Source organism: Carcharodon carcharias (assembly GCF_017639515.1).
Source record: "Carcharodon carcharias isolate sCarCar2 chromosome 36 unlocalized genomic scaffold, sCarCar2.pri SUPER_36_unloc_13, whole genome shotgun sequence".
Lineage (NCBI taxonomy): Eukaryota > Metazoa > Chordata > Chondrichthyes > Lamniformes > Lamnidae > Carcharodon > Carcharodon carcharias.
This window is the reverse complement of record NW_024470730.1, coordinates 211,923-224,546: the sequence shown is the minus strand read 5'-3', so window position 1 is coordinate 224,546 and position 12,624 is coordinate 211,923. Positions and strand designations below refer to the sequence as shown.

Here is a 12,624-nt window from a genome sequence, read left to right as displayed (position 1 = left end):
TGTCGGAGGGTCAGTGCTGAGGGAGCGCCGCACTGTCTTTCACAATTGTTATATGTGGGATCTTGCTGTGCACAAATTGGCTGCCGCCTTTATTCCGTTACAATGGTGAGCTCACTTGAAAGAGAAAAGGCAGCTGATTGTTTAGCTGGGGAACCCTTCGGGATGTCCTGAAGTGGGGGTAGGCGCTAGGCAAATGCAACTCTTTGTCTTTCCTTTCTTGGTCTCTCCTGCATCTCTTTGCCATCTCTTCGTGCTAGTTTTGTCTTTCATTCCTTTGTCTTCCCCCTTCCTCACAGCTCCATCTCTCTCCCCTCCCTCTCTCACCCCTCCATCCTGAGGCTGATCCTGGGCTCGGGCCTTGACAGAGGCCTGGTACCTTGGGCTATTGGAAACCACGGAGGGAGCTCAAAATCATTTCGTAACACCCAGAAAACCAGAAAGGGAGAGAATTAAAGTCCCAGCTCCAGAGGAGGAAACAGCCTGTTACGTCCGACTTAAAGCATGCAATGTCCCTTTAAGGCTGGATTAAACCTGGTTTTTAATTGCCTCACACAATGAGTAAAACGTATGGTTTAAGGTTACATACGTGTGGGGCGTGTCTAAAACAAAAACTCCTGCAATCTTCAAACTCAGTAGCAAGCTGTGATTGAGGAGAGAGAGAGAGAGAGAGAACTGAAAACATGTATTTAGAAGTCTTGTTACAACGTGTGCTGTGGATCTGTGTTCTCCTGGAGGAGGCTAGCGATGTTTCTGCAGCCAAGCACACTGTGTACTGGAACACTACAAATGCCAGGTAAGTTACTGTGCTGAAACCTCCCCCAGTTCGAGAAAGAGCTGGTCTTAACACTCGTCAGAAATGTCAAAGGTTTTCAAAATATGTGCAAAAGTTTGGAAACCCTCTACACACCTTTTGAAAATACTTGAAAAAACTTTTGAAAACTTTTTGAAAACTTTTTGAAAACTTTTTTGGAAGTTCAGTCCTGCAGAAAACCTTGTCCGGACCCTTTCTGACACGGCACCGACCGGATGAGGCCAGATTCTCCCATTTCTATTCACCTCTTCAAATATTTCCAGTCCCTTTTGGAGGGAGGGAAGGAGAAATCAGGGGCTTTTCCGGGAGGGATTGATTTCCGCGTTTTGACACATTTTGTTAGTCAAACACTCCAGATGCAAACGCTGCCAATAAAGTGTTGGCGTTTATTAACTATCATTCCAGTAAGTGGCGTTGAGTCACCTGGTTTCATTGTCCTTTCCCACATTTAAAGGGAGCGCGTCTGCTATCGACTCCAGTTACTGGAGAAAGGAGACGTCAGAGCACATAGCAGCTCGGTAATCTGCGATGCGAGAATCCCAAATGTCAGGAAGCTCTGTGCTGCATTTCCAATATAACAACAGAGAGGGCAATTCAGTCAGCTGCAAATCTGGTGGGGACAGGTCTGTCACTGTATAACACTGGGGTACAGTAATGGTGGGGATGGGTCTGTCACTGTATAACACTGGGGTACAGTACTGGTGGGGACAGGTCTGTCACTGTATAACACTGGGGTACAGTACTGGTGGGGACAGGTCTGTCACTGTATAACACTGGGGTACAGTACTGGTGGGGATAGGTCTGTCACTGTATAACACTGGGGTACAGTACTGGTGGGGACAGGTCTGTCACTGTATAACACTGGGGTACAGTACCGGTGGGGACAGGTCTGTCACTGTATAACACTGGGGTACAGTACCGGTGGGGACAGTGTCTGTCACTGTATAACACTGGGGTACTGTACTGGTGGGGACGGGTCTGTCACTGTATAACACTGGGGTACAGTACTGGTGGGGACAGTGTCTGTCACTGTATAACACTGGGGTATAGTACTGGTGGGGATGGTTATGTCACTCTATGTCTCTGGGCTAGCGTACTGGGGAACACTAAAGCATCCATCCATTTGGCACTAATCTCCCCAAGATAATGTGACTGATCACTTGAACATCCTTTGTTTCCTGCGGGTACCGGGCATTGTCTCCTCGAGGGTGATTGATGAGATGCTGGTGGGGAGGGAGGGATAGAGGAGCAGGGCCTGTTGGCAGAGTGTTTGTGTGGGAGGGGGATAGGCGTGTTGGGGAGGGAAGGCTTTGTCAGGGAGAGGGGGCTGATCGACTGTGGGAGAGTGGGAGTGAGAGGGAGCTGAGTGTGGCGTTGCATGAGGAGAGAGGGAAGGGGACAGGTGAGGGAGGGGAGAGACGGAAGGTGTTTGAGGCTGAGGGCTAATGGAGAGATGGATGGGGAGAGATGATGGGGAGAGTGTGAATGACTGTGGGTATGAGGGAGTTCCGGAAAGGGAGGTAAAGAGAAAATGGGAGAGTGAGATCGGCTGGAGAGAGGGGAGGGGGAGTGGGAGGTGGGTTTGAGAATGCTGTAAGGGGAAGGGATAGAGGGGATGGGGGGGAGATGAAGGAGGGGGATATGGACCAAATGCGATTAGTTGAGTTTGTTCCAGATTCCTCTCCGCCTCTCACAAACTGTTATCAATCAGTTTCCAAGCCTTATTTCTCCTGGTGTTTGGAGGGTGCAGGGTTGTCATCAGCCGACACTGCCTCATTGGTGGAGCCTGCACCCTGACACACTCTATCACAGCCACACGTACAGCCGGAGCTGCTTTCTGCTCTGGGCTCTGACCCAGCCAATCCCAAATGAAGATCGAGCAAGTACTGACACGTCAATTATAATTCCACTTTGGTCGTTTACTCATTTAATATCTGTTTCTGTCTCCTGACGATCGATAATGAGCCACTTGCAGAAGGAGGGGGTGGATAGTGGAGAAGAGCAAGATAATGTTAAAGCAATTTGCTCACTTTATGACTTCAACAGAAGTTGCATCATCTCTCTTGTCATTGAGTCCCCCATCAAACACTCCCAGGACAGATACAGCACGGGGTTAGATACAGAGTAAAACTCCCTCTACACATTCCCCATCAAACACTCCCAGGACAGGTACAGCACGGGGTTAGATACAGAGTAAAACTCCCTCTACACTGTCCCCATCAAACACTCCCAGGACAGGTACAGCACGGGGTTAGATACAGAGTAAATCTCCCTCTACACTGTCCACATCAAACACTCCCAGGACAGGTACAGCATGATGTTAGATACAGAATAAAACTCCCTCTACACTGTCCCCATCAAAAACTCCCAGGACAGGTACAGCACGGGGTTAGATACAGAGTAAAGCCCCCTCTACACTGTCCCCATCAAACACTCCCAGGACAGGTACAGCACGGGGTTAGATACAGAGTAAAGCCCCCTCTACACTGTCCCCATCAAACACACCCAGGACAGGTACAGCACGGGGTTAGATACAGAGTAAAGCCCCCTCTACACTGTCCCCATCAAACACTCCCAGGACAGGTACAGCACGGGGTTAGATACAGAGTAAAGCTCCCTCTACACTGTCCCCATCAAACACTCCCAGGACAGGTACAGCACGGGGTTAGATACAGAGTAAAGCTCCCTCTACACTGTCCCCATCAAACACTCCCAGGACAGGTACAACACGGGTTAGATACAGAGTAAAGCCCCCTCTACACTGTCCCCATCAAACACTCCCAGGACAGGTACAGCACGGGGTTAGATACAGAGTAAATCTCCCTCTACACTGTCCCCATCAAACACTCCCAGGACAGGTACAGCACGGGGTTAGATACAGAGTAAATCTCCCTCTACACTGTCCCCATCAAACACTCCCAGGACAGGTACAGCACGGGGTTAGATACAGAGTAAAGCCCCCTCTACACTGTCCCCATCAAACACTCCCAGGACAGGTACAGCACGGGGTTAGATACAGAGTAAAGCTCCCTCTACACTGTCCCCATCAAACACTCCCAGGACAGGTACAGCACGGGGTTAGATACAGAGTAAAGCTCCCTCTACACTGTGGAACGTTGTCTCCGTAACCAGCTGACCCAGCGCAGAGTCCAAAGGGAACACGGCTTCTCCGGGTCCTAATGTTTCCCAAATGTACATCCTGGTTGGAATCTATGGGTGAAAGGTGAAAGGTCAGAGTGCTCAATGGCGTCCTACAGTTGAACTGAAGCATCGTTTCCCAAGATACCCGAGGGAGGCTGGGTGCCTCCCATTTGATCTGATTGGTCAGCAGCCAATGGAAGCTGTTGAAATCCTTGTGCCGCCATTGGTGGATTCTTCCTCCCAGCCCTGCCACCCCAACGGGTCAGCAGGAGCCTGGCCTCTGCTTCAGCGTCTACACTCCGATCCCTGGGGAGAGAGGGGAGAGGGGGCGGAACTTCAGGCAGTCGGCCATTTTACCAAGCTCTAGGCCCGACCCAACATCAAGGCCTTCAGTTCCGTGCTCGGTGGGCACCGCGGGGACTGGGGTGTTTTGTTGACCCCTTTAATCACATTTTGATTTAAAGTTTGTAAGTTTCCTTTAAACTTTGTTCTTGGTTTTACAGCTGACCTGAATTAGGGGCTGTGCCTGATTTATCCCAATTTTGTTGATTTGGTTTTCATTTAAAAGATTATCAAGGCCTTCAGGGCAAGACGGGGAGAATCGGAGCAAGAGCAGGCCATTCGGCCCTTCCAGCCTGCTCTGCCATTCGATAAAGTCGAGGCTCACTCTGATCTTGGCTTCAACTCCCCCGTCCTGCCATAGACCCTTACCCCTTCACCCCACCCCCTCCCTCACCCTGCGCCCTTTTACATTGGCCCTTCAATGACCCCCGAGACACACGGGGAGATATTCAGCTCCGGCGACCAAAACCTCGGTCAAAGAGGTCGGTTTTAAGGAGCACCTTAAAGGAGGAGAGAGGGAGAGAGGTGGAGAGGTTTAGGGAGGGAATTCCAGAGCTCAGTGCCCCCCCCCAGGCAGCTGAAGGCCCGGCCGCCAATGGTGGAGCGATGGGAATCGGGGGATGGTCAAGAGGCCGGAATTGGAGGAGCGCAGAGATCTCGGAGGGTTGTAGGGACTGGAGGAGGTTACAGAGATAGGGAGGGGTGTAGGGACTGAAAGGGGGTACAGAGATAGGGAGGGGTGTAGGGGCTGGAGGAGGTTACAGGGATAGGGAGGGGTGTATGGGCAGGAGGAGGTTACAGAGGTAGGGAGGGATGTAGGGGCTGGAGGAGGTTACAGAGTTAGGGAGGGGTGTAGGGGCTGGAGGAGGTTACAGAGATAGGGAGGTGTGTAGGGGCTGGAGGAGGTTATAGAGATAGGGAGGGGTGTAGGTGCTGGAGGAGGTTACAGAGATAGGGAGGGGTGTAGGTGCTGGAGGAGGTTACAGAGATAGGGAGGGCTGCAGGGGCTGGAGGAGGTTACAGAGATAGGGAGGGGTGTAGGGGCTGGAGGAGGTTACAGAGATAGGGAGGGGTGTAGAGGCTGGAGGAGGTTACAGAGATAGGGAGGGGTGTATGGGCTGGAGGATGTTACAGAGATAGGGAGGGGTGTAGGGGCTGGAGGAGGTTACAGAGATAGGGAGGGGTGTAGGGGCTGGAGGGGGTTACAGAGATAGGGAGGGGTGTAGGGGCTGGAGGAGGTTACAGAGATAGGGAGTGGTGTAGGGGCTGGAGGAGGTTACAGAGATAGGGAGGGGTGTAGGGGCTGGAGGAGGTTACAGAGATAGGGAGGGGTGTAGGGGCTGGAGGAGGTTACAGAGATAGGGAGGGGTGTAGGGGCTGGAGGAGGTTTGAGGTTGTGTTTGCCAAGCTCTGGATGATGTTGGTGTTGGGATTTACGTGGGGATTTGGGATTTGCTGCCATGGGAGTTGCTGTTCTGTTGCTATGATGTCAGTGTTGTTGCTGAGTACTCAGTCCCCTGGCGATTATAATGTTTTGACAGGATTATCCTCAGTGACAGGGATCAGACCTGGTCCTTCAACTAGGCACATGGTCGCCTGGTCAAATCGTTCTGAATATTGAGAACCAGCTGTGAGGAACTTTCATTCTCATTGATCTGCACCACACCCCACACCGAGACCAGAGTCATTGTCTGACACCCCCAGCACCCATTTCCCCACCCCCCAGTCACCCAACACCCCCGGCCCACCACACAGTCAATAAGGAGAAACTGTTTCCCACTGGGCAGGAGGGTCGGTAACCAGAGGGGACACAGATTGAAGAGAATCGGGAAGGGGGGGGGGTTCGGACAGAGTAAATAAGGAGAAACTGTTTCCCACTGTGCAGGAGGGTCGGTAACCAGAGGGGACACAGATTGAAGAGAATCAGGAAGGGGGTTCGGACAGAGTAAATAAGGAGAAACTGTTCTCACTGGGCAGGAGGGTCGGTAACCAGAGGGGACACAGATTGAAGAGAATCGGGAATGGGGCTGCGGTTCGGACAGAGTAAATAAGGAGAAACTGTTTCCCACTGGGCAGGAGGGTCGGTAACCAGAGGGGACACAGATTGAAGAGAATCGGGAAGGGAACCAGAGGGGGAGATGAGGGGAATTTGTTTTTATTTACACAGCGAGTTGTTGTGATTTGGAAGGCGCTGCCTGAAAGGGCGGTGGAAGCAGATTCAATAGGAACTTTCAAAAGGCGGGGGATCGGCTAAATACTGGAAGGGGGTAGAATTTGCAGTGAAATGGGTGGAAAGGGTGGGAGTGGGTGGTGGTGGAGCTAATTCGACAGATCCTTCAAAAAGCCAGCACAGGCACGATAGGCCGAATGGCCTGCGTCTGTTCTGAAGGTTCTATGAAACTTGGCAATGAGGAGAATATTGGGTGATTTATTTTGGATGATTCATAAGTGGATCTGCTTCATTCAAGTTGTGTTGGAAATCTTTCATCTTCCTGGGCTTCAGCTCCCAAGCAGGCTTCACTTAGCGTGTAGGCCTCAGAGGTTAAAGGGCAGTGCTGTTCTACTCTGCAGCTCCTGGCGGGCAGCAGAGGCTCCTTGGCGAATTATTGACCCATGTGTGTGTCCTCCCCTTACCCCTGAAGTTGGGAGTGGAGCAGAATGGTCTCTGTTTGACACCATGACTCTGACGGATGGGAGTATGCAGCATATGTCTCCCCGAGGTGCCTCTTTCTCTTGGATTCAGGTCAAGCCAGCTGTTTGCTCTTCAGGCTGAAGAGAAGGATTGGCCCCAGACTCCCTGTCCAACAAGACCCGGCTCGCTCAGCTTATTCACCAACCAGACGAGCGGGCTCCCCACTTGGCAAGGAAGCCAGACATAATGGCGTCTAGCCTCAGGCCCCACTGAGGATCTCCCAGATGGGTAACCATCAGAGGCCCGTCCTTTGCAACTTGGCTGAGGCTGGGAGCTGGGCTTGGAACTATCCAGCTGTTATGAGGTGGGCCCAAAGCGGGTAACCATCAGGACAGAGGGGGCCGTGGGTTTGGGTTGTGTGTGTCTGTCTCTCTCTCTCTCCTTATCTGCAGGAAATCCCAAACTGCTTCATGGCCATTGAATGACGCTTGATGGCTGGTCACTGTTACCATGTCTGCAGGCGTGGCAGCCATTTTGCACACAGCAAGAAACCAGGGAGTGTGAAGGAGGCGGGTGATACCTATTGTGGTTGAGATGAATCTGAGAAACTAGTCTGAGAATTCCTCTGTATTTAATCTCGTTCTGAACTTGGCCCCACACATCGGGGAGAGAAACTGGACAGGAATCTCCTTGTGGGCCAAGTGACAACCTCTCTGATATCATCAGAACGTTCCTCATGATGATGATGAGGGTATAGAGGAAGATTTACCCTGTATCTAACCCCGTGCTGTACCGGTCCTGGGAGTGTTTGATGGGGACAGTGTAGAGGGAGCTTTACTCTGTACCTAACCCCGTGCTGTACCTGTCCTGGGAGTGTTTGATGGGGACAGTGTAGAGGGAGATTTACTCTGTATCTAACCCCGTGCTGTACCTGTCCTGGGAGTGTTTGATGGGGACAGTGTAGAGGGAGATTTACTCTGTATCTAACCCCGTGCTGTACCTGTCCTGGGAGTGTTTGATGTGGACAGTGTAGAGGGAGCTTTACTCTGTATCTAACCCCGTGCTGTACCTGTCCTGGGAGTGTTTGATGGGGACAGTGTAGAGGGAGCTTTACTCTGTATCTAACCCCGTGCTGTACCTGTCCTGGGAGTGTTTGATGGGGACAGTGTAGAGGGAGCTTTACTCTGTATCTAACCCCGTGCTGTACCGGTCCTGGGAGTGTTTGATGGGGACGGTGTAGAGGAAGATTTACCCTGTACCTAACCCCGTGCTGTACCTGTCCTGGGAGTGTTTGATGGGGACAGTGTAGAGGGACATTTACTCTGTATCTAACCCCGTGCTGTACTTGTCCTGGGAGTGTTTGATGGGGACAGTATAGAGGGAGATTTACTCTGTATCTAACCCCGTGCTATACCTGTCCTGGGAGAGTTTGATGGGCACAGTGTAGAAGGAGCTTTACTCTGTATCTAACTCCGTGCTGTACCTGTCCTGGGAGTGTTTGATGGGGACAGTGTAGAGGGGGCTTTACTCTGTATCTAACCCCGTGCTGTACCTGTCCTGGGAGTGTTTGATGGGGACAGTGTAGAGGGACATTTACTCTGTATCTAACCCCGTGCTGTACCTGTCCTGGGAGTGTTTGATGGGGACAGTGTAGAGGGACATTTACTCTGTATCTAACCCCGTGCTGTACCTGTCCTGGGAGTGTTTGATGTGGACAGTGTAGAGGGGGCTTTACTCTGTATCTAACCCCGTGCTGTACCTGTCCTGGGAGTGTTTGATGGGGACAGTGTAGAGGGAGCTTTACTCTGTATCTAACCCCGTGCTGTACCTGTCCTGGGAGTGTTTGATGGGGACAGTGTAGATGCAGTGGGTGTCACCCTTTACCTTTGAACCCTCTTATTTGTTTTGGGTTCTTGCCCCTTGGCCTATATGCAGCTCCATGTTATCCCTACTTCAGGAATGAAAATTATCCCATTGGAAGCGAGTGCCATCATGGGCCAGAGGACAGCATATTCTAGATGGTGCCTTGATTTATGTAGATATCAGGCCATTCAGCCCCTCTGCTCCATGCTAGTATATCTGCTCCACATGAGCCTCCTCCCACCCCCCGCTCACTCTCCCCCCATCAACATATCCTTCTATTCCTCTCCCCCTCATGTCTTTATCCAGCTTCCCCCCCCCTTCAATCCATCTCTGTGATTCACCTCGACCACTCCCCGCGGGAGCGAGTCCCACATTCTCCCCACTCCCCGTGGGAGCGAGTCCCACATTCTCCCCACTCCCCGTGGGAGCGAGTCCCACATTCTCCCCACTCCCCGTGGGAGCGAGTCCCACATTCTCCCCACTCCCCGTGGGAGCGAGTCCCACATTCTCCCCACTCCCCGTGGGAGCGAGTCCCACATTCTCCCCCACTCCCCGTGGGAGCGAGTCCCACATTCTCCCCACTCCCCGTGGGAGCGAGTCCCACACTCTCCCCACTCCCCGTGGGAGCGAGTCCCACACTCTCCCCACTCCCCGTGGGAGCGAGTCCCACACTCTCCCCACTCCCCGTGGGAGCGAGTCCCACATTCTCCCCACTCCCCGTGGGAGCGAGTCCCACATTCTCCCCACTCCCCGCGGGAGCGAGTCCCACATTCTCCCCGCGGGAGCGAGTCCCACATTCTCCCCGTGGGAGCGAGTCCCACACTCTCCCCACTCCCCGTGGGAGCGAGTCCCACATTCTCCCCCACTCCCCGTGGGAGCGAGTCCCACACTCTCCCCACTCCCCGTGGGAGCGAGTCCCACACTCTCCCCCCACTCCCCGTGGGAGCGAGTCCCACACTCTCCCCCGCTCCCCGTGGGAGCGAGTCCCACACTCTCCCCCCACTCCCCGTGGGAGCGAGTCCCACACTCTCCCCCGCTCCCCGTGGGAGCGAGTCCCACACTCTCCCCCACTCCCCGTGGGAGCGAGTCCCACACTCTCCCCACTCCCCGTGGGAGCGAGTCCCACACTCTCCCCACTCCCCGTGGGAGCGAGTCCCACATTCTCCCCACTCCCCGTGGGAGCGAGTCCCACATTCTCCCCGCGGGAGCGAGTCCCACATTCTCCCCGCGGGAGCGAGTCCCACATTCTCCCCACTCCCCGTGGAAGCGAGTCCCACATTCTCCCCACACCCCGTGGGAGCGAGTCCCACATTCTCCCCACTCCCCGCGGGAGCGAGTCCCACACTCTCCCCACTCCCCGCGGGAGCGAGTCCCACATTCTCCCCACTCCCCGCGGAAGCGAGTCCCACATTCTCCCCACTCCCCGTGGGAGCGAGTCCCACATTCTCCCCACTCCCCGTGGAAGCGAGTCCCACATTCTCCCCACTCCCCGTGGGAGCGAGTCCCACATTCTCCCCACTCCCCGTGGGAGCGAGTCCCACATTCTCCCCACTCCCCGTGGGAGCGAGTCCCACATTCTCCCCACTCCCCGTGGGAGCGAGTCCCACATTCTCCCCGTGGGAGCGAGTCCCACATTCTCCCCACTCCCCGTGGGAGCGAGTCCCACATTCTCCCCGTGGGAGCGAGTCCCACATTCTCCCCACTCCCCGTGGAAGCGAGTCCCACATTCTCCCCACTCCCCGTGGGAGCGAGTCCCACATTCTCCCCACTCCCCGTGGCAGCGAGTCCCACATTCTCCCCACTCCCCGCGGGAGCGAGTCCCACATTCTCCCCACTCCCCGCGGGAGCGAGTCCCACATTCTCCCCACTCCCCGCGGGAGCGAGTCCCACATTCTCCCCACTCCCCGCGGGAGCGAGTCCCACATTCTCCCCACTCCCCGCGGGAGCGAGTCCCACATTCTCCCCACTCCCCGCGGGAGCGAGTCCCACATTCTCCCCACTCCCCGCGGGAGCGAGTCCCACATTCTCCCCACTCCCCGCGGGAGCGAGTCCCACATTCTCCCCACTCCCCGCGGGAGCGAGTCCCACATTCTCCCCACTCCCCGTGGGAGCGAGTCCCACATTCTCCCCGCTCCCCGTGGGAGCGAGTCCCACATTCTCCCCACTCCCCGCGGGAGCGAGTCCCACATTCTCCCCACTCCCCGTGGGAGCGAGGCCCACATTCTCCCCACTCCCCGTGGGAGCGAGTCCCACATTCTCCCCACTCCCCGTGGGAGCGAGGCCCACATTCTCCCCACTCCCCGTGGGAGCGAGTCCCACATTCTCCCCACTCCCCGCGGGAGCGAGTCCCACATTCTCCCCGCGGGAGCGAGCCCCACATTCTCCACACTCTCTGGGTAAAGATGTTTTTCCTGAATTCCCCATCGGATTTATCAGGGACTGTCTGATATCAATGGCCCCCCTCGTTCTGGTCTCTCCCCCGCCCCGACAAGTGGAAACATCTTCTCTACGTCGACACTATCGAACCCCTTTCAGGATTTTAAAGACCTCGATCAGGTCCCGCCTCAGCCTCCTCTTTCCCAGAGGAAAGAGCCCCGGCCTGTTCGACCTTTCCCGATCGATTATAAACCCTCTCCGTTCTGGAATTGTCCTTGTGAGTCTTCATTGCTCCTTCTCCATGTCTCGATATTGTTCACAACCACCCCATCTCTCTCTACCTCCCCCTCTCTCCCCCTCTCTCTCTCTCTTTCTACCCCCCCCCTCTATTTCTGTCTCTTTTCTACTTCCCCCCCCTCTCTCTCTTTCTATCTCACCCCTTTCTCTCTCTCTCCCCCTCTCTCTCTCTCTCTACCTCCCCCTCTCGCTCTCTAACTCTCGCTCTCTAACTCTCGCTCTCTAACTCTCTCTCTCTAACTCTCTCTCTCTAACTCTCTGTCTCTAACTCTCTCTCTCTATCTCTCTCTCTCTATCTCTCTCTCTCTATCTCTCTCTCTCTATCTCTCTCTCTCTATCTCTCTCTCTCTCTATCTCTATCTCTCTCTCTCTATCTCTCTCTATCTCTCTCTATCTCTCTCTATCTCTCTCTATCTCTCTCTATCTCTCTCTATCTCTCTCTATCTCTCTCTATCTCTCTCTCTCTCTCTCTCTCTCTCTCTCTATCTCTCTCTCTCTCTCTCTCTCTACCTCTCTCTCTCTCTCTCTCTTCCTCTCTCTCTACCTCTCTCTCTCTTCCTCTCTCTCTCTCTCTTTCTGTATTCCTTCCCCTCTCTCTACCTCTCTCTCTCTCCATCTCTCCCTCTCTCTCTCCATCTCTCCCTCTCTCTCTCCATCTCTCCCTCTCTCTCTCCATCTCTCCCTCTCTCTCTCCATCTCTCCCTCTCTCTCTCCATCTCTCCCTCTCTCTCTCCATCTCTCCCTCTCTCTCTCTCTCTCTCCCTCTCTCTCTCTTTCCCCCCTCTCTCACTACCTCCCCCTCTCGCTCTCTCTCTCTACCTCTCTCTCTCTCTACCTCTCTTTCTCTCTACCTCTCTCTTTCTCTGTCTCTATTCCTCCCCCACTCTCTCTACCTCTCTCTCTCTCTCTCTCTCTCCCTTTCTCTCTCTCTCTCTCTCCCCCTCTCTCTCTCTCTCTCTCTCTCCCCCTCTCTCTCTCTCTACCTCCCCCTCTCTATCTCTCTCTACCTCCCTCTCTCTCTCTCTCTCTCTCCCCCTCTCTCTCTCTCTCTCTCCCCCTCTCTCTCTCTCTACCTCCCCCTCTCTATCTCTCTCTACCTCCCTCTCTCTCTCTCTCTCTCTCTACCTCTCTCTTTCTTGCTACCTCCCCCTCTCCATCTCTC

At 54.2% G+C, this 12,624-nt stretch overlaps 1 protein-coding gene across 2 annotated transcripts in view; it reads left to right on the top strand.

The window, feature by feature from the left end:
• Positions 1-630: 630 nt before the first annotated feature.
• LOC121274400 (ephrin-A5-like) overlaps positions 631-12,624 on the top strand; it is a 99,459-nt gene continuing 87,465 nt past the window's right edge. For both annotated transcript variants that reach the window (XM_041181699.1, XM_041181700.1), the window contains exon 1: positions 631-793. In XM_041181699.1, the coding sequence (XP_041037633.1) occupies positions 681-793 (113 nt within the window). In that variant the 5' untranslated portion in view covers positions 631-680. The remainder of the gene's footprint in view (positions 794-12,624) is intronic.